The sequence below is a fragment of the Orbicella franksi genome, chromosome 12 (genome assembly GCF_964199315.1).
Source record: "Orbicella franksi chromosome 12, jaOrbFran1.1, whole genome shotgun sequence".
Taxonomy (NCBI): domain Eukaryota; kingdom Metazoa; phylum Cnidaria; class Anthozoa; order Scleractinia; family Merulinidae; genus Orbicella; species Orbicella franksi.
Window position 1 is genome coordinate 11,153,762 of NC_138156.1, and position 19,309 is coordinate 11,173,070.

A 19,309-nucleotide genomic window follows, 5' to 3' on the forward strand; every position below is an offset into this window, starting at 1 on the left:
TGCCATTAAGTTTTACGGGGAATGTTGGAGTGGAGACTCATCCAAGGTGCAGTACGATCGCTGGGGAGCAGCTGATAAATCACAATGTCCGTTTGGAGTCGGAGCAGCAAATATCAATGCTGTGTACAGACTTCTTCCTTAGACACCTCAGCTTGGAATGATATGGGTTAAAAGTTCGAAAGCTACTTATCGTTTATCAAAATGCTTCTGGGAGAAAGTAAAGGGAAGGATGTGTAATCTGCCCATACGAGAACACATCTGAAACGAGGAACTGAAATTAAAAAGTATGTTTTTTGTCGAGTTATGCCAGCAACCATTTGCATTGGGACTTATAATAAACGGGAAGTAGGCTTTGAAGGGTTCAGTCGGTCCAACCTTTGCATTTCTTTAGAAATCTTAGCCCCACTCTAAGCCTTTCATTGCTCAAAAGGCTTGTTCCCGGAGCTTCTCAAACTCATTAATAATTCATCAAGTTAAAACAAAGAAAATCACAACCGTCAAGGAGGTTTGGATACCCGATCTTAATTAGCATAGATTTTGACGATTTTAGTTCTTCGTTTACTCCTTAGTTTTTGTTTCCATTGAGAAGATATATCAAACACTCGAGGCAGTGTTTCATCGGCTATCCAAACACCTCGAATTTCGTCAAAAATACTCCGCTGCGCGTCGTATTTTCAACTCTCTTCTCGGTGTTTGGATATCCCGATAAAACACTGTCTCTCCTGTTTGATATATTACGTTCAATACAAAAGTAAGATACGGCCAGACATGAAATTTTGATTAGGAACTACTAAAAGACGCCAAATTCCGGCGTTTTGTAGGGTGTCGCTCAAGTGTAGCTTTACCCCTGAGATTTACCAGTTGCAAACGTGATGCCAGCTGCCAACCAAGAACCGCGACTCCGACAATGACCTCAGTTTCAGTGCTGTGTATTTTCATATTACTTCAAAAATTAACTTTCCCAGGGACGTTAAAAATGAATCAACAGTTGAAATTTGATTTGACTTGGCGCCAGCAGTACCAAAAGTTCAACCCACTTTCGGTTCCAAGAGTTGACGACTTATTGATATGCACTTTCTTCTGAAATTGTGATTAAAAATAACAAAGGAAGAGAAATTGATGAAAGCCTCATCCAGACCATAGGTAATAACGGAAAATGGGCACTTTTCTGTTACCGAGTTGCGTAACCTCGCTTTACACCCACTGGTAATCTGCCCATCCATAGAATATTTCAATTTGTACCTTGTTAAAAGATGAAACCTTTGCACAAACTGTTTTACTGATGATTACGTTTCGTGTTTGCAATGTCGTGAATGAGCTAGCATGAGGCATTTTTAGTTTGAACTTTCTCCGTCATTTCTCTGTTGCTTTAAATTAAATCACTTGCTTTAGTCCTTAAATCGATAAAAACCTGTGTCGGTGACGTTAACATCCTGAGACCCAAGTTCATATGAACAACCAAAAACCCGGACACAATTCTCAAAACTCATAATAATATGCAAAGTTGAAATACGTAACAACAATGCAGTTTTCGCGACTAGGTGAGCATTCTTCGTACTAGTTACCTAATACCTCTGGAATAAATACCAAAATGACTTTTTCACTCCATTTACGCTCGGTTTTCCACCCGTTTTTCCAGCGGCGCGTGTAGAAGGGAACGGCCCACCCTCCCACCCTCATCGCGTGGGTCGTGTAGCTACTCGAACTCCCCTAAGCCAAGCTGTTCCATCTTGGCTTAGTCCACTGGTCACCTAGTTTCGATTTAGTATGAATGGGAGTGTTGTGAAGTAGAATACCTTTACGTATTCCTCTGGTGTCCGTATTACCCGGTTTCATTGATAACGACAGGGGTTTCTCATAATGCTCATCCGCCTCATTATTAGTGATCTAAATATAGGTTGAAAGGCGTCCTCATACAGAAAATCTTGGACTTTAAGTCAAATAACGACTTGATTCACAAGTTTACTCTTCTATTAAACAAAACGTTGTCTTACAACATTAATTTTTGAGAAAGTTTGCAATGAAAAGCCGGCTGGCCAGCTGTTTTGATTATAACTTTCGGTAATGCGTGGCTCAATTCTACCTGTTACCATCCCCCCTGGGCAACCTAGCTCCTGGAGCCCGTTTCTCGAAGGTCCCGAAAAGTTTTCGCACACGAAAAGCCATAGCAAAATCTCAAACCTTATGATTACAGAGCTGTTTTATTTACGATGATTCTTAATATGAACAGAGGTTCCCTTCGTACAAGAAGTTTCAGGCGTATACACTTTTAGATACAGATAAACTAAAAATGGCTTCACGGGTCCGAAAAGTTTCCGGGGCTTTTGAAAAACGGGCCCCAGGACAAGTTTAGGCCTTCATGCCCGAGAGTGGGGAATTGTTTAAGGCAGGGCAAATAAAAAAAAAAAAATTACATCGTACAAGTCATGGTGGTTTATCAAACACAACAGAGTTTGTTTCGGCTTGGCTGGAACAAAACAATCTTTGCTAAATTAAAGGAAATATTTGAAGGTAAGTTTATTAAATACAAAATGCAGTTTTAATTTATTAATTGATGAGACTTCCAGTTTCGCGGTTGGACGATCATGAAATATTGTCCAAACCCACTGGATGTCACCGATTTCCTTTTATTTGTAATAAAGTAGCGTTTTCATCGGACGTAGCCAATAAAGCATTATAATTCTAATAATCATTTGATACTGTTTTTAGGATTTTCTTATATAATTTCTGGTCTTTTGGGAAACAGAGTTCTTCTGTCACAAACTGTCTACAACCCGGAAGCGAGGCGGGCAGAAGGCACGAACATGAACATTTATCGCGTTCTTGACAAAACTTCTGTTTTTGCTATATTGTACGGAAACCAATATTTTAAGTAGATAGGGGTCCTGGGGGGAGGGGGGGGGAATAGGCCGTCGAATAAGAAAACAATGTCAAACCCCGGGGCGAGGGTATGCCCGGGGGGGTGGTAACAGGTGAAATTGAACCGCGCTTAAATAAAACAAGACTAATGTGTACTGCAGTAAAATAGGCATCACGCAAACAGAACAGGATTGTCACTTAACACACAGCCAAATTGAAAACCTGCTGTAAACAGTAGTACACCCGTTCCGAAAAACACTTTTATATCGTCATAGGCATAATAATTACAATGCAAGTGTTGGAGGGATTTCGGTGACCTTTGGTCAGATTAATATTACAATTTCTGGTTTGGCTCTCGGATTCTTATAAAGCTAGGGCTTTTTTTTGCCAGCCCTTGCTACAAAATATATGTATAGGAGTGGAATGTAGCGAGGCTGAGTTCATTGATTTCCACGGTAATGTAAAGCATGTAGTACAAACGTTTATATCCGGCTCACCAGGGCAACGTCACTACAGTCAAACCCGTATTAGGTGGACATCCTCGGAACCCGTGCTAGTGTCCGCTTAATACAGGGTGTCCGTTGAAAACAGGTTCTCTCAGAATTCGTTTTAAAAGGGTCATATTAATATTCGTCAGCATTAACAGACCTTGAAAGGGTCAAATAGCATTCTCGTGAACGGTCAAGAACTCTGAAATACCGTATTTCTTTAAACAATGACAAGTAGATGAGGTAAAACGATTTAAGTTTACAGTAACAGTATCTATATTGATGGAATCATGTGAAGGTTTACAAAATCAAACAAGAACAAATTAAAAGTTCTGTAAAAACTAAACCGAATAACAAAATATTGCATTTCTGTGACAGCTCAGTCTGTTGGCAAACTTAAATGATCGATCTACTAAAACGTGGACAGCAAAATGATGCATTCTTTTTGCAGTGTCCGTTTGAAACAGGTTTCTAACAATGGAAATGACAATAAAAGTCAAGTTAAAGGTGTCCGCGTCCGCTTAATAGAGGTGGACGTTGAATGCAACGTACACCTTCATTTAATCGCGCTAGATTGCGTCAAACATTCCACCTTAGTAACAAAGAACTCGTTCGTTATCCACCTTTCACTTGATTTTAATTATCACAGAAATTTAATTTCCATGGCAATAACTGACCGATTGCAAACTTTAAACGATGGCTTCTCAATTCCAAAATGCTATGGTAACTAAAGAAAATACCGGTAAGCAATTACGTCTTTCAATTCTGTTCACCGTTCCCGAATTACCAGCCATAATTCATTTTGCATTATCGAATACTTGTCTCCGATCAAATATCATGCAACTGATATTTTGGACAGTTAACGTCACTCATCCCTCATTTCCTGTTCATTGAACCAAATTATTCGTTAAGGCTGACCCTGCGAGCAGAGGTCCCTTCGATCCTCCTGGAAAAGTGGTTTCCTCTTTCCTAGTTTTCTAGGAAGATCGAAGAGTAGTATAGGACGCTCATATGACCGGTAACCAATCAGGAGCCGAGAAAGACAATAGGCTACTGTTTGGAGAACAGTGGACGCTATTGTTTTCCAAATCCAAGATGGCACTATTTATTTTCAGCCAATCAGGAGCCGAATTAAGAATTCAAGATGGCGGCGCCCACGAAAGTCGCCCATGTTGGAAAACAGCCCACCAGCCTCGACGGAGGACTGGGATCGGTCTCACGGATTTCCATGACGACACAAATCACGCTAGGGTCACGCAAAAAATGTCAGGCAACTTCAAAATCGATACTTACAGTGTCCTGTGATCCTAAACGACAGAGGTCCGTCCGGCAAGTGGCTACACTGAGAGACTTGGGTCCGAGTCTAGCCTATATAGGGTGTGGCAAAGCATCATGGGACGATGACCTCATCGGGAACCAATCAGAATGAATTAAAGTACTCACAGTGGTTGGCTTCTCCAGTCCCCCTCTCTTAAGGAGAGCACTAAACCAAACATCACACAATGTCAATTGTCACGAACTTTAATAACAAATCGTTTGCGCTAACATTAAAAGATATGACGTCATTGCCATGTTGATCGAGTAAAAAGACCGGTTTCTATCGTCATCGCACAATGTTTCAAATGAACGTTAATGTCCAAAACGTTTGCGCTAAAATCACAGAAAGCTGGTCATTGTGTCTCAAATCAGATAACGCTATGAAAGAAATGCAACAGAAATAATTTGATCTAGCGTAAATGCAATCTTTGACGAGTAGCGAATAATAAGCGAAGACAAAAATTTATAGGCTAAAAGTTGAGAAGAAAAAAATACCATTGAAATGCTTCAAGTGAAAATGAATTGCTAATGGCAGTTTGCAATAAAATCTAAACTCCTTGATCTCGACTGTTCCCTTGAGAAAAGCATCATTCAAAGGAATCTTGAACAAACAAAAGGCATTTTGGGCGACCATTGAAGAATTAACATAATTAGTCAGAGATGAAACATGGAATAAATTAAAACCGAAAAGCACATGTTTAGAAGCTGAAATCATGATAGACTGTATCTTAACCCTTGAGAATAAAATCAAAGGAATTTCAAACAAACGTTTCGCGCTTGAAGTAAAGATTTAACTTCATTTACAAACACTGCAAATCGCTCCTAATTCAACAATTATACTTGTCTAAGCGGGTTTCCAATAGCGCCAAAATAAATCACTTACATCAAATATAGTCCTTTCCTTCAAAGCGTCACACAACTAGCAATCGCTCAACTCCATAGCCACGAAGACAGGGAAGAACATTACGCTTAGAAAAGAAGACGTGTGCTGAACGTCGTCACAAGTAAAATGAATTCTATCAAGACCGATTGACTTATAAACGGGTATTCACAAAACAATAGACAATGTCGCGTGCTTAACAACCAATGAGAGGATGGGGGATGGGGGTTACGCGATATCACGTGGTCAAGAATCAATGAGAAGACGGGGGGGGGGATAGGGGTTATACCGCACAGTAATGTCATTAAATTGTTATAAGCAAAACAGAGTCTGAGTCTTTACAACGTTTATTGAATAGTAACTCAAAAGAAAGAATTGATTATGATTTTAACTCTTAAAGTCTTGACCGTCGGTATTGCACAAAGTGTTGGGAACTAGACTCGTTTCCAGTTTCACAGACTCTTGGTCCCTGGCCCCAAAACACACGATATTCTGCCGTAGTTTTCTTTGCTTTTGGTCATGAAGTCTTTGCCTGATGCGTTCCTTATTCTTGGCATAATAACGTCTCCAATATTCGTTGATCCGTTCCCTGTTGTTTTTACAGTATTGTCTTCGGTAATGTGCTCCTTGTTCTGTTGACAATAGGCTCTCTGGCTGCGGGCGAGTCGTTCCTTGTTGTTTTCATACCATCTTTTACGACACCACCACCACCTCATCCACTACCACCACATTTACCACCACCACATCCACCACCACCGCCACCACCACATCCACCACCCTATTCACCACCACCACCTCCTATACCACCATCATATTCACCACCACCGCCGCATCCACCACATTCACCACATTCATCACATTCACCACATTCACCACCACCACATTAACCACCACCACCATCATATGCACCATCACAACCACCACATTCACCACCACCTCCTATACCACCACATCATCCACCACCAACAACAACAACTAAGCCACCACCACCACATTTACCACCGCCACATCCACCACCACAGCCACCACTGCCACCACCACCACATTTAGTTGTTTTCATACAATCTTTTACGACACCACCACCACCTCATCCACTACCACCACATTTACCACCACCATATTTACCACCACCACATCTACCACCACCGCCACCACCACTATATTCGCCACCACCACCACCACATTCACCACCACCACCGCATCCACCACATTCACCATATTCACCACCACCACCACATTAACCACCACCACCACCATATGCACCATCTCAACCACCACATTCACCACCACCACCTCCTATACCACCACCTCATCCACCACCACCAACAACTAAACCACCACCACCACATTTACCACCATCACATTTACCACCACCACATTTACCACCACCACATCCACCACCACATCCACCACCACAGCAACCACTGCCACCACCACCATATTTACCACCACCACCACATCCACCACCACCTACACCACCACCACCACATTCACCACCACCGCCACCACCACCACATTAACCACAACCACCATATGCACCATCACAACCACCACATTCACCACCACCACCTCCTATACCACCACCACATTCACCACGACCGCCGCATCCACCACATTCACCACCACAGCCACATCCACCACCTACACCACCACCACCGCAGCCACCACAACCACATCCCACCACCACCACCTACACCACCACCACCACATTTACCACCACCGTATGCACCATCACAACCACCACCTACACCACCACCACATTCACCACCACTGCCGCATCCACCACATTCACCACATTCACCACCACAGCCACACCCACCACCTACACCACCACCACCACATCCCACCACCACCTACACCACCACCACCACAGCCACATCCACCACCACCTACACCACCACCACATTCACCACCACCACATCCACCATCACCGCCAGCACAATCACCACCACCACATTCACCACCACCACCGCCACATCCACCACAGCCACATCCACCACCTACACCACCACCACCACTACCACCAACACCACCACCGCCACATCCACCACCAACACCACCACCACATTCACCACCACCACCACCTCCACCTCCTCCTCTTCCGCCTCCTTAACTCCTCCTCCTCCTCAACACCTCCTCCTCCTCCACCTCCTCCTCCTCTTCCACCCTCTCTTCCTCCTCCTCCTCGTCCTCCACCTCCTCGTCCTCCACCTCCTCAACTCCTCCTCCTCCCTTTCCTCTTCCTCATCCTCCTCTCCCACCTTTTCATCCTCCTCCTCCTCAAATCCTTTGTTTTCCCTTTCTTCCAGGGTCATAACGATCAACTAGATCATTAATAATTATTTGCCAAGAATAAGGAACGGATCAGGCAAAGACTTCATGACCAAAAGCAAAGAAAACTACGGCAGAATATCGTGCGTTTTGGGGCCAGGGACCAAGAGTCTGTGAAACGAGTTTAGTTCCCAACACTTTGTAACCGGTCAAGACTTTAAGAGTTAAAATTATAATCAATTTTTTCTTTTGAGTTATTATTCAATAAACGTTGTAAAGACTTAGACTCTGTTTTGCTTATAACAATTTAATGACATTACTGTGCGGTATAACCCTTTATCCCCTCCCGTCTTCTCATTGATTCTTGACCACGTGATACCGCGTAACCCCCATCCCCCATCCTCTCATCGGTTGTTAACCACGCGACATTGTCTATTGTTTTGTGAATACCCGTTTATAAGTCAATCGGTCTTGATAGAATTCATTTTACTTGTGACGACGTTCAGCACACGTCTTCTTTTCTAAGCGTAATGTTCTTCCCTGTCTTCGTGGCTATGGAGTTGAGCGATTGCTAGTTGTGTGACGCTTTGAAGGAAAGGACTATATTTGATGTAAGTGATTTATTTTGGCGCTATTGGAAACCCGCTTAGACAAGTATAATTGTTGAATTAGGAGCGATTTGCAGTGTTTGTAAATGAAGTTAAATCTTTACTTCAAGCGCGAAACGTTTGTTTGAAATTCCTTTGATTTTATTCTCAAGGGTTAAGATACAGTCTATCATGATTTCAGCTTCTAAACATGTGCTTTTCGGTTTTAATTTATTCCATGTTTCATCTCTGACTAATTATGTTAATTCTTCAATGGTCGCCCAAAATGCCTTTTGTTTGTTCAAGATTCCTTTGAATGATGCTTTTCTCAAGGGAACAGTCGAGATCAAGGAGTTTAGATTTTATTGCAAACTGCCATTAGCAATTCATTTTCACTTGAAGCATTTCAATGGTATTTTTTTCTTCTCAACTTTTAGCCTATAAATTTTTGTCTTCGCTTATTATTCGCTACTCGTCAAAGATTGCATTTACGCTAGATCAAATTATTTCTGTTGCATTTCTTTCATAGCGTTATCTGATTTGAGACACAATGACCAGCTTTCTGTGATTTTAGCGCAAACGTTTTGGACATTAACGTTCATTTGAAACATTGTGCGATGACGATAGAAACCGGTCTTTTTACTCGATCAACATGGCAATGACGTCATATCTTTTAATGTTAGCGCAAACGATTTGTTATTAAAGTTCGTGACAATTGACATTGTGTGATGTTTGGTTTAGTGCTCTCCTTAAGAGAGGGGGACTGGAGAAGCCAACCACTGTGAGTACTTTAATTCATTCTGATTGGTTCCCGATGAGGTCATCGTCCCATGATGCTTTGCCACACCCTATATAGGCTAGACTCGGACCCAAGTCTCTCAGTGTAGCCACTTGCCGGACGGACCTCTGTCGTTTAGGATCACAGGACACTGTAAGTATCGATTTTGAAGTTGCCTGACATTTTTTGCGTGACCCTAGCGTGATTTGTGTCGTCATGGAAATCCGTGAGACCGATCCCAGTCCTCCGTCGAGGCTGGTGGGCTGTTTTCCAACATGGGCGACTTTCGTGGGCGCCGCCATCTTGAATTCTTAATTCGGCTCCTGATTGGCTGAAAATAAATAGTGCCATCTTGGATTTGGAAAACAATAGCGTCCATTGTTCTCCAAACAATAGCCTATTGTCTTTCTCGGCTCCTGATTGGTTACCCGTCATATGAGCGTCCTATACTACTTCGAAGAAACCTCTGAAACCTCTGTTCACAGGGTACTCTATAACTTGTAGTAGAAATAAACATCACTGGAACAGAAAATAATTGCAGGTTATCACACTTCCAAACAACTTTTCAGACATCTTGCCGCGCAATCTGACCTGAAAGGTTGTGGAACAGTTTTTCATGATGACGCCGTTAGCCGTCCACCCAACATTAAGCAGCGATTGTCTATAAAATCTTTCAATCATTTAACCTAAATATAGAATTGCCTGACAGCATTATGATTAATTTGGAGGTCAAGCTGTCTCTATCGTTGCATTTTTTAGAATCCTTAGCTCTTTCTGTCATCATTCTAAGAAGTCACATAATGTGAAGTATATATGAAATAATTCATATTTGAACTGCGGTAGTAGATGAAAGTGAAGTATGATCATCGCAGTAAATTTTCCAATTTAAGCAACTGGAAAGAAGAAGCCTGAAAAAATCAGGGCTTCAACGGGATTCGAACCCGTGACCTCCGCGATACCGGTGCGATGCTCTACCAACTGAGCTATGAAGCCACACATTGGGAGCGAGGTCAATTAATTGAGTTCATATCTTCCCGTGAGTGAAATGATGTGAAGTATATATGAAATAATTCATATTTGAACTGCGGTAGTAGATGAAAGTGAAGTATGATCATCGCAGTAAAATTTACTGCGAGGATCATACTTCACTTTCAAGTCACATAATGACACGTCTATTGTCTAATTTCGTCCCGTGATTGGTCAGTATGGTCAAGCTACGACAAATATCACTTTATCCGATCATGCATGCACAACCCTTCATTGTTCGAAGCATTTTCAACTACAAGCACTTTTCATCGAACCTCTAAGTTTCTGTCTTTTATTATGAATGTTAAAACCTTGCTGAACAATCTTCATGAAGAAGTATCCTGTTCTGTGTGCACGACAACATTCACTGATCCAAAAACACTGCCATGTTTACACAGTTTTTGCCTTCACTGCTTGCAGGGCATTCAACGAGCGAGTGGCCGCCAGAATATCATAACATGCCCGGAATGTAGAAGAGGGAGCAGAGACCCTAGCGGAAGCCTCAACGACCTGCCCACCAATTTTCGAATCAATAGTTTGCTTGATGTGTTGGCAATCAAAGAGTGTAACACAACTGGCGTACAATGTGGAAATTGTGACAAGAAGAGCTCGAAGAGTTTCTGCTGCTTCCAGTGTTGTGCATTCTGGTGTGAAGCCAACTGTATAAGCCTCCATAATGGCATCAAAGCCAATAAAGAACACCGAGTGTTGGCTCTCAAAGACTTTCAAGACAAGGACTTTGAGAATGTTTTAAAGCGTCCAGCATTTTGCTCAAAGAAACACCACGAGAAGGAAGAGCTGAAGTTCTTTTGCAAGGACTGTGAAGTTGCTATTTGCAACACTTGTGTTGTAACACTTCACGACGGCCATCTCAAGATAACTTTGGAAGAAGCTGCGGATGAACGAAAGTTACAAGTGAAGTCTGTGCTTGAGTCCCAAAAGCAAAAAGCGCAGCTACAGAGAAACAAAATCGCTATGCTTGACGAAAACTGTATTCGAATTCAAGAACAAGCTGCAACCGTAAAACGAGACGCAGAGAAATTTGTTGAAATGATGACCACACTAATCGAAGCGAAGAAGAGGCACATGTTTGAGATCGTGGAAGCCGAGGCAGAAGGCTCACTCGAGCGTATTGTAACACACAAGAGTAAAATTGAACACCAAGTAAGAATGAGCGAGGCAGCAACTGAGGAAACTGAAAAACTTTTAAAACGAAGCACAATCGCTGAAATTGTACAGTTAGATAAGTCATTAAGCACAATCCTACCGGATGAAGTGAGTCAGATGACTGAAAGTGAATTTGAATGGGATCTTGATGTTCTTCATCAATTGATTTTTTCAGAAAACGAAACATTAATGGACAAAATCAACACTGAAGGGATCGGCTCATTCAAAACCAGTCCTAGCAAGACTAAAGCGCATCAGTCAAGTGCCAAAGGAAAAGGACTCAAAGAAGCTATTGTGGGACTTGAGGCAGAATTTGTTTTGACAACACGAAATTCTGAGGGACAACAACGCCACGAAGAGCACGACTGCGTAACTCTGCAACTCAAAAATCATCAAGGCCATGATTGTGCCACGAAAAAGTAAGTCCAAGATAACAAAGACGGCAGCTACAAGATAAGCTATTCTGCCAAAGAAACCGGAAAATGCGAAGCATCAGTGAAAGTAAATGGCGAAGACGTTCGTGGCAGTCCGTTTGCGGTTGAAGTCAAACCCCGGTGTCAGTTCAGACCAGTGCTATCATTCGGACAAGAAGGTGTGTCTGTTGGAATGTTTAGTAAACCCTGGGGGTTGGCAGTAAATGATCGAGACGAGATAGCAGTTACTGACAGTAATAACTACAGGGTCCAGGTTTTTAGTAGTGATGGAACTTACTTAAGATCCTTTGGTAGAAAAGGTGATAAGCAGGGAGAATTTAACCGTCCTGCTGCGCTAGCTTTTGACAAGAATAGAAATATTATAGTAGTGGACACGATGAATCATCGTGTCCAAATGTTTAGTGAACAGGGTGAGTACCTCAGCCACTTCGGTGGCAGAGGAACTCTTGATCACCAGCTTAACTTCCCCCATGGTTTAACTTTGGACCGAGACGGGAATATTATTGTTGGTGACAGAGATAATCACCTTGTCAAGATATTTTCCCCCAGTGGCATGTTGATAAGTAAAATTGGCGGGCATGGTATTTTTTGGAGACCCCTTCACTGTGTGCAGCATGATAATTATCTTGTAGTTTCAGACCCTGTTGCAGATTGTATAAAAGTGTTTGATAGCGATGAAAATTTTCTGTACGCATTTGGAAAGGAGGGGGAGGGGGACGGGGACTTTAAGGCACCTCGTTGCTTATCAGTTACCAAGGCGGGACAACTCGTGGTCTGTGACAGAAACAATCACAGAATCCAAATTTTTGAGCTTAGTGGGAAGTTTTTAGGAAAGTTTGGGACGAACGGAAGCGAAATAGGGCAGTTTAATGGACCCATTTCTTCTGCAGTTCTTAGTGATGGAAGAATAGTTGTGACTGATATAGATAACAACCGGGTTCAAATACTAGAATAATTCATGACGCTTACACTTTGAACCTGAAGTCTCGTCGGTTACACTTTTACACTCTTTGACTAGAAAACTCTTCCTCAGTTTTTTTTACAAGTCATTGTCAAACAGAGGTTTTAGGTCTTAAGAAAAACAAAACAAGAAAAACAAAGCTCCTTTAAATTGCATTGCCATAAGATTCCACGAGGATCGACACTTTAACCTGGGCTCCAAGAAGAGCAAGAAGTCTTGAGCTCAGGGCTTCAATCCCCTGAAGATCCCAAAAACCCCCGCTTTGGGACCATGCTAAACAGTTTTTTGGTTTTATATTATTCAGTAAAGAAGCTAAATCAAGTGCCCTTAACAAAAGATATGACCGGTCATATGAGTTTTAGCAAAACAATATTATTACAGTTTGTATTGATAAGTTTAAAACAAACAGAACTAGAACATATAATTGTTTTGGTAAATAGAGGGTACTAAATTAAAATGGATTTAGCGAGTAACTAAACTGAAAACATGTAGGCTGCTCAATGCAACTCTACTAACAAAAATAGAAATGCAGTTTAGTTCAGTATACTGCCTCAGGCTTTAGTATTGTTTACTTTTTTATATATTACCTGATATGTAAGCTGTGGTTATACTGACTGATATGTATGCAAAACTTAGGCCATAATCATTATTATGTAGACAGCGGAAAGCCTAGTGGAAAAATGGTTAAATTGATCTTTATTATATAGTGTACGTCAAGTTCATTAAATAAATAATGATAATTGAGTTGATCAGTAATTGTATTGTAGGCAATAAACGTGTAGCTGTTATATTGTTGTTCTTAAAATAAAGTTTGTTGTCATTCATGATGAAGAGTTGACTGTTTTGCCTGATTTCTTTAAATATGTTACTTCTGGTAATTTCAAGTACATCCACCAGTCGATGATTTTAATTATTATTCCCATCGCTTGTCCGCTTGACAGGCAATTTATATTTCATGGATAAATTAGATGCTGATCACTATTGATAATACAAAGGTTTCAGTGGCGCACACAGGGAGTGAAGTGTTGCCCTATTGGAGACTAGAAAGTGCGGGATTATATATTAAGTCGATGAATATGTGGAATTATCGATAACATTTTTATAATTGGCCACTAGTAGCCTTTCCCTGTTTTGAACCAACAAAGAAAAGCAGAAAGCGACAGAGCAACTCTCGAGACAGTTTCCAATCAAAATGATTAGGTCATCGATCAGACAACTGAATTCTAAGAAATCTTGACGCTTTCTGTAATTATTCTTAGAAGTCACCCCTTGTCAGAACATCTGTAATGACACATTGTGATTGGTTAATGACAACGAGAATATTTAATTTGCCACACAATCGAATGTGCAAAGTTACCTGAGAGTCAAGCTAGTTGTTATGATTCTTTGCGCTATTTGCCATTTTTCTTAGATATATATATAGCTCATAGAGCAGAGGATACCACCTTCTCTCCTGTCGGGATTGAAGTTGCGTCGATTTTCAGCCTCTGTATGGGGAAGGTGATTTCTTATCAACGAAATGAACAATACCGATGATTGTACGTCCCTTAATATTTCAGACACTGATTTATCAAGTAATCTGACTTAAGTGCTGAAAACTTGCCTAATTGCTTTTGATCATGATTTGTAGGTCAAGCTACCGTGATCACATTTGGTAGAATGAATCCTCTTAGTGCTTTATGCGATCACCCATAGAAAGCAGACAATATGTGAAAGCGTTCCACCTTATTCAAGCAGTCATAGCTAGAGAAGAAATCAACTTCAGATGGGGAGTTAGCGAGGCCTTGGAAATTATTTGCCAGCCCCCGCCGCTCAATCGAGACCGTGGATTTAAACTTCCATTCCCATAGCAGAATGTTCTGGTACGTGACTTGGCTCACCCAAGCTCACGTGACAAATAGATTCCCGCCACATTCACTTGAGAAAGACGCTATGACAGCGTCGAAAGCTTGTGATCGCTAAGTTTTCGTTGCGGAAGGAAATTTTCTTTACCTAATTGGAAAGCGGGGAGTGGGGGATGGTGAACCTCACTGCTTGTCAGTTAACAAGGTGCGACAACTGACTTTGTGTGAGTCCCTGAATCACAGGGGTCAGGTGTTTGAATTAAGTGAAGAAAGTGCAAAGTTTGCAACAAACAACAGAGCGGGCGGGGGGGGGGGGGGAGGGGAATAGTACTGGTACCCAGTCAACCTGTCAGAGAATTCATGCTCCCTGAAGTCTGTCCTATACCGTATTCAAACTGACAAGACTTCGATGGGTGGCTTACGCATGATGAATAAGCCCAAAAAATTCATCGGGGACGAGAGAGGGTGAGTCTGGCGCACAACTACGGTCAACTTGAGCGTTCATCCTGATGTCTCATTCATCTCAAATAAACTGGACTCATTTCTAAGACAAATACGTATGGGCAATGATTAGAGTATCACATTATTTATCAAATAAATAGTCAGCGAGTGCGACAAAATGATATGGTAACCACACAACGTTGCAAATTAATCGCGAACAAAAGACCCAAAGCCCAAACGAATTTTAGACGCTAACCTAGTAAGGCGACAACTTAGTTAGAGAGAAAAGGGTCCCAGGGTTAAAAAATTTCGAAGAAACCAGAGCCGCCAAGTCAAAAGTTAATGGGACCGAAATAATAATAAAACAAGCCATCAAACCTCCTGATCAATAATAAGGCCAGAGGCAAAATAATTGATATTTTTTCATCTATTTGTTTAGTCTTGTTTAGCAGTTTCTGTCTTCGCATGTCACCGTGATCTAAACATAGCTCAAGTTAAAGGCGCGCTAACAAAGCATAACGCGTACTTTATAAACAATATATTGTCTTCGAGGTATATAAAACATCCACTTTACCTTAGTTTTCAGTTAAAAAGTAACATGTTCTAAAAGTGACGACAAAATTCGTGTTTAGCACAGCGAGATAGACATGAAACAGGAAAGAACAGGCCATTTTCGATATATTTAAATTCTAACTTGGCTTCGAGGCCGGCTTGGAGGAATAAAACAAAACAAATCACATCAAGGTCGAGGGATGAATAATCAATTTCTTTTGTTTTATTCACCCAGTCCTCGGAGCCATACACAATCTTAATATGTCAAAAATTGCCTATTGCAAGTCATCGTATCTCCTAATCTCACTTTCAGACATTCTGCCAAGCATCTGATCTTTAAAGTTAACATGTCTAACTGAGCCATTTTGATCGCAGTTCTTAAACTCCTTGGCGCTGGATGTGTCATTCTTAGTTAAAAAAGCGTGTCAAAACATGTCTCATACCATTGTCTGAGTGGCCGATATTATCATGCTAAAAAATACATCTAATTACAAGACTTTATTCGTGGTCTGCCTGTAACATGTGGTAATCACAGACACTGGCCAATTCGTCCAGCCGTGTAGAGTACATTTCCTTCGGTTTTGTAGAACAGTCTTCGTTTTCCTTTAATTATGGGTATAAAAACCTTGCTAAACAATCTTCATGAAGAATTATCCTGTTCTGTGTGCAAGACCATATTCACAGACCCAAAAATGCTGCAACGCTTGCACAGTTTTTGTCTGAATTGCCTTAACGGGATTCTACGAACGAGTGGCCGCCATGATGTCATAAAATGTCCAGAATGTCGAAGAGAGAGTAGAGTCTCTAGAAGTCGAAATCTTAAGCACCTGCCAACCAACTTTCGGATCAATAGTCTGCTTGATGTGTTAGCCATCAAAGAGTGCGATACAATGGGTGTGAAATGTGGAAATTGTGACAAGAAAAGCACACAGAGTTTCTACTGCTTTCAGTGTTGTGCGTTCTGGTGCGAAGCCAACTGCGTAATCCTCCATAATGGAATCAAAACTAATAAAAAAACACCGAGCTTTGGCGCTGAAAGACTTTCAGGATGAGGACTTTGAGAATGTCTTAAAACGCCCAGCATTTTGCCAAGAGAAACACCACGAGAAAGAAGCGCTAAAGTTCTTTTGCAAGATCTGTGAAATTGCTATTTGCAAAGCTTGTGCCTTGTCAGACCACGAAGGTCACACCAAGATACTCTTGGAAGAAGCTGCAAATAAAAGCAAGATACAAGTCAAATCCTTTATTGAACTGCAAAAGAAAGAAGCACAACAGAAGAGGAACAAAATAACTCAACTTGTTGAAGGCTGCAGGCAAATTCAGGAACAAGCTGCAACCGTAACAAGAAACGCGCAGAAGTTTAAAGAAATGGCGTTCACACTCATCGAAAACAAACCGGAAAGTGTGATTTATCAGTAAAGGTAAATGAATCTCACATCCATGGCAGCCCATTTGGGGTTCAAGTCAAACCTAGACAATTCAGACCCGCCTTATCATTTGGACAGCAAGGGTCGGATTCTGGAATGCTTAGCTTTCCTTGGGGGGTGGCAGTAAATGAACGAAATGAAATTGCAGTGACTGATAATGGTAACAACAGACTTCAGATATTTAGTAGTGATGGAACTTATTTAAGATCGTTTGGTACAAAGGGAAATAAACAAGGGAACTTTAACTTTCCTTCCGGGGTAGCTTTTGATGAGAAAGGAAACATTGTAGTTGTAGACAGTAGTAATCACCGAGTCCAAGTTTTTAGTGAGCAGGGTGAGTTCCTGAGCCACTTTGGTGAACAAGGGAGTCTTGATCACCAGTTCAAGCGTCCTCACGGTTTATCGTTTGACAGGGAGGGCAATGTTATTGTTGCTGACCGAAACAACAAACTAATTAAGGTATTTTCTAATAATGGCCAGTTTACACGCAAAATTGGTCTAGAGGGCTCTTTCACTGATCCCTTTCAATGTGTCCAGTATGAGAAACATTTCATAATCTCAGAGAGTGATGAAAATTATATAAAGGTTTTGGACCTTGAAGGTCGTTTTCTGTACAAGTTTGGAAAGAAGGGAGACGGGGACGGGGAGTTCAATGTCATTCGTTGCTTGTCTGTTAACAAGGCAGGACACCTGATGGTCTGTGATCCATGGAATCACAGAGTTCAGGTGTTGAAACTGAATGGAAAGTTTATAGGAAAGTTTGGAACAAAAGGCAGCGGGATGGGAGAGTTTAAGAACCCAATCTCTACAGCAGTTCTTAGTGATGGCAGGATAGTTGTGACTGACTATGGGAATCATCGTATTCAAATTTTCGAGTAGATATGATTTCTCTATCCTAAAGTAAGAAAGTGTTGTTGATATATATTTGCCTCAATATTATCTTTGTCTAAACTAATATTATCTTTCTCTAAAGTAAGCAAATTACCTACAAAGAGTTTGTGGAGAGTTAGATTTATGTTGTGTTTCTGCCAATTGTCAAGGAAAGCGACGATGTATTAGCAATGAGCACTTTAATTGGAAAATTTAATAATAAAAAGTGATACTTGTATTTCCTTTATTACCGGTTGTTCAATAACCGTCATCACTGTAACGTGCCATCTAAGGAACGTGTACTAGATTACACTGATCGGATAGAGAGTTAAATGAAAATGTTTTAAAAAAAAATTGTTATCATCATATTCAGTTTCGCTTAACAAGTAATTCGGTATTGTTGAATTGGCTGTAGTTTAGTGGTTTATATTCTGGAACAGAAGTAAATGTTTGGCTTATTTAATTGCCATTAGCCTAGTATGCTTATCTGTGGGAGTAACGAGAAAAAGTGTAAATAAGTTGTAAAAAGATATATTCTATATCTTGTTGATTAACATTTCATACGTTTTATCTACACCCATCATATACAGTATCCAAGCACTTAGGAAAAAACAACTTGGAAGAGTTTGAACACCGTTTGAAAGCCAAATTTTCCAGAATTGATTGACGTTGAGACTAGCAATAAATCTACGTGGTTACAAGGGAGTGAAGAGCAAGGGCAAATTTGCCGTTTGCTCAGATATGTACGAGAAGCTTCGGCGATAATTAAGTAGTTTAGTAAAATATGCATCAGCCTTAAAATGTAAACAAAAAGAAAAGAGTTATCCACTATCGTGCAACTTTGCAGACAGTTTTCCGAGAAGTCTGTGAAAGGTTGGTGGACATGCAATTTTAATTTGTGGATGGAGCTATTTTCGACACAGGTATTAGAATCATTCCATTATTTTATAATCGTTAGAAATAAGACAGAAGTATGTCAAAACATATCCAATACCACTATTTGATTGGTCACTGTTCTCAGGGTAATAAATTCAATTTCGATCACAAGACGTCAGTCATACTTGGACGCGTTCTCACCGCCAGCCCATTTCGTCGTCCTCGTTTTCCGCCTTTAATCATAAATACCAAAACCTTGTTAAGTAATCTTGAGAAAGAAGTAACATGCTGTGTGTGCAACAACGCCTTTACTGATCCAAAAACGCTGCCATGTTTACACACGTAATGTCTTCACTGCTTAAGTAAGGAGATTCAAACGAATGGCGACCATGATCTCATAGCATGCCGAAAATGTCGAAAAGTGACTAGAATCGTTAAAGGAGGCCTTCACGAGCTGCCCACTAATTTTCGAATCAGTATGTTAGCCATTAAAGAATCCAACACTGATGCTAGGCAATGTGGGAATTGTGA

The 19,309-nt window shown here is 41.0% G+C and overlaps 3 protein-coding genes across 3 annotated transcripts in view; all 3 read left to right on the forward strand.

The window, feature by feature from the left end:
* The window catches only part of LOC145463611 (uncharacterized), a 2,016-nt gene extending 1,718 nt beyond the window's left edge, over positions 1–298 (forward strand). Inside the window, exon 5 of the mRNA XM_081447377.1 lies at positions 1–298. This exon is cut by the window's left edge and continues 5 nt beyond it. Coding sequence (XP_081303503.1) covers positions 1–142 — 142 coding nt within the window. The 3' untranslated portion in view covers positions 143–298.
* Positions 1–19,309, forward strand: part of LOC145463123 (monocarboxylate transporter 12-B-like) — a 219,012-nt gene that overhangs the window by 45,371 nt on the left and 154,332 nt on the right. The window lies entirely within an intron of this gene.
* LOC145463331 (E3 ubiquitin-protein ligase TRIM56-like) lies at positions 9,690–13,478 on the forward strand. The gene has a single exon (XM_081447081.1). It carries the CDS (start codon positions 10,426–10,428, stop codon positions 11,794–11,796), a length of 1,371 nt encoding a protein of 456 aa, XP_081303207.1. The 5' UTR covers positions 9,690–10,425; the 3' UTR covers positions 11,797–13,478.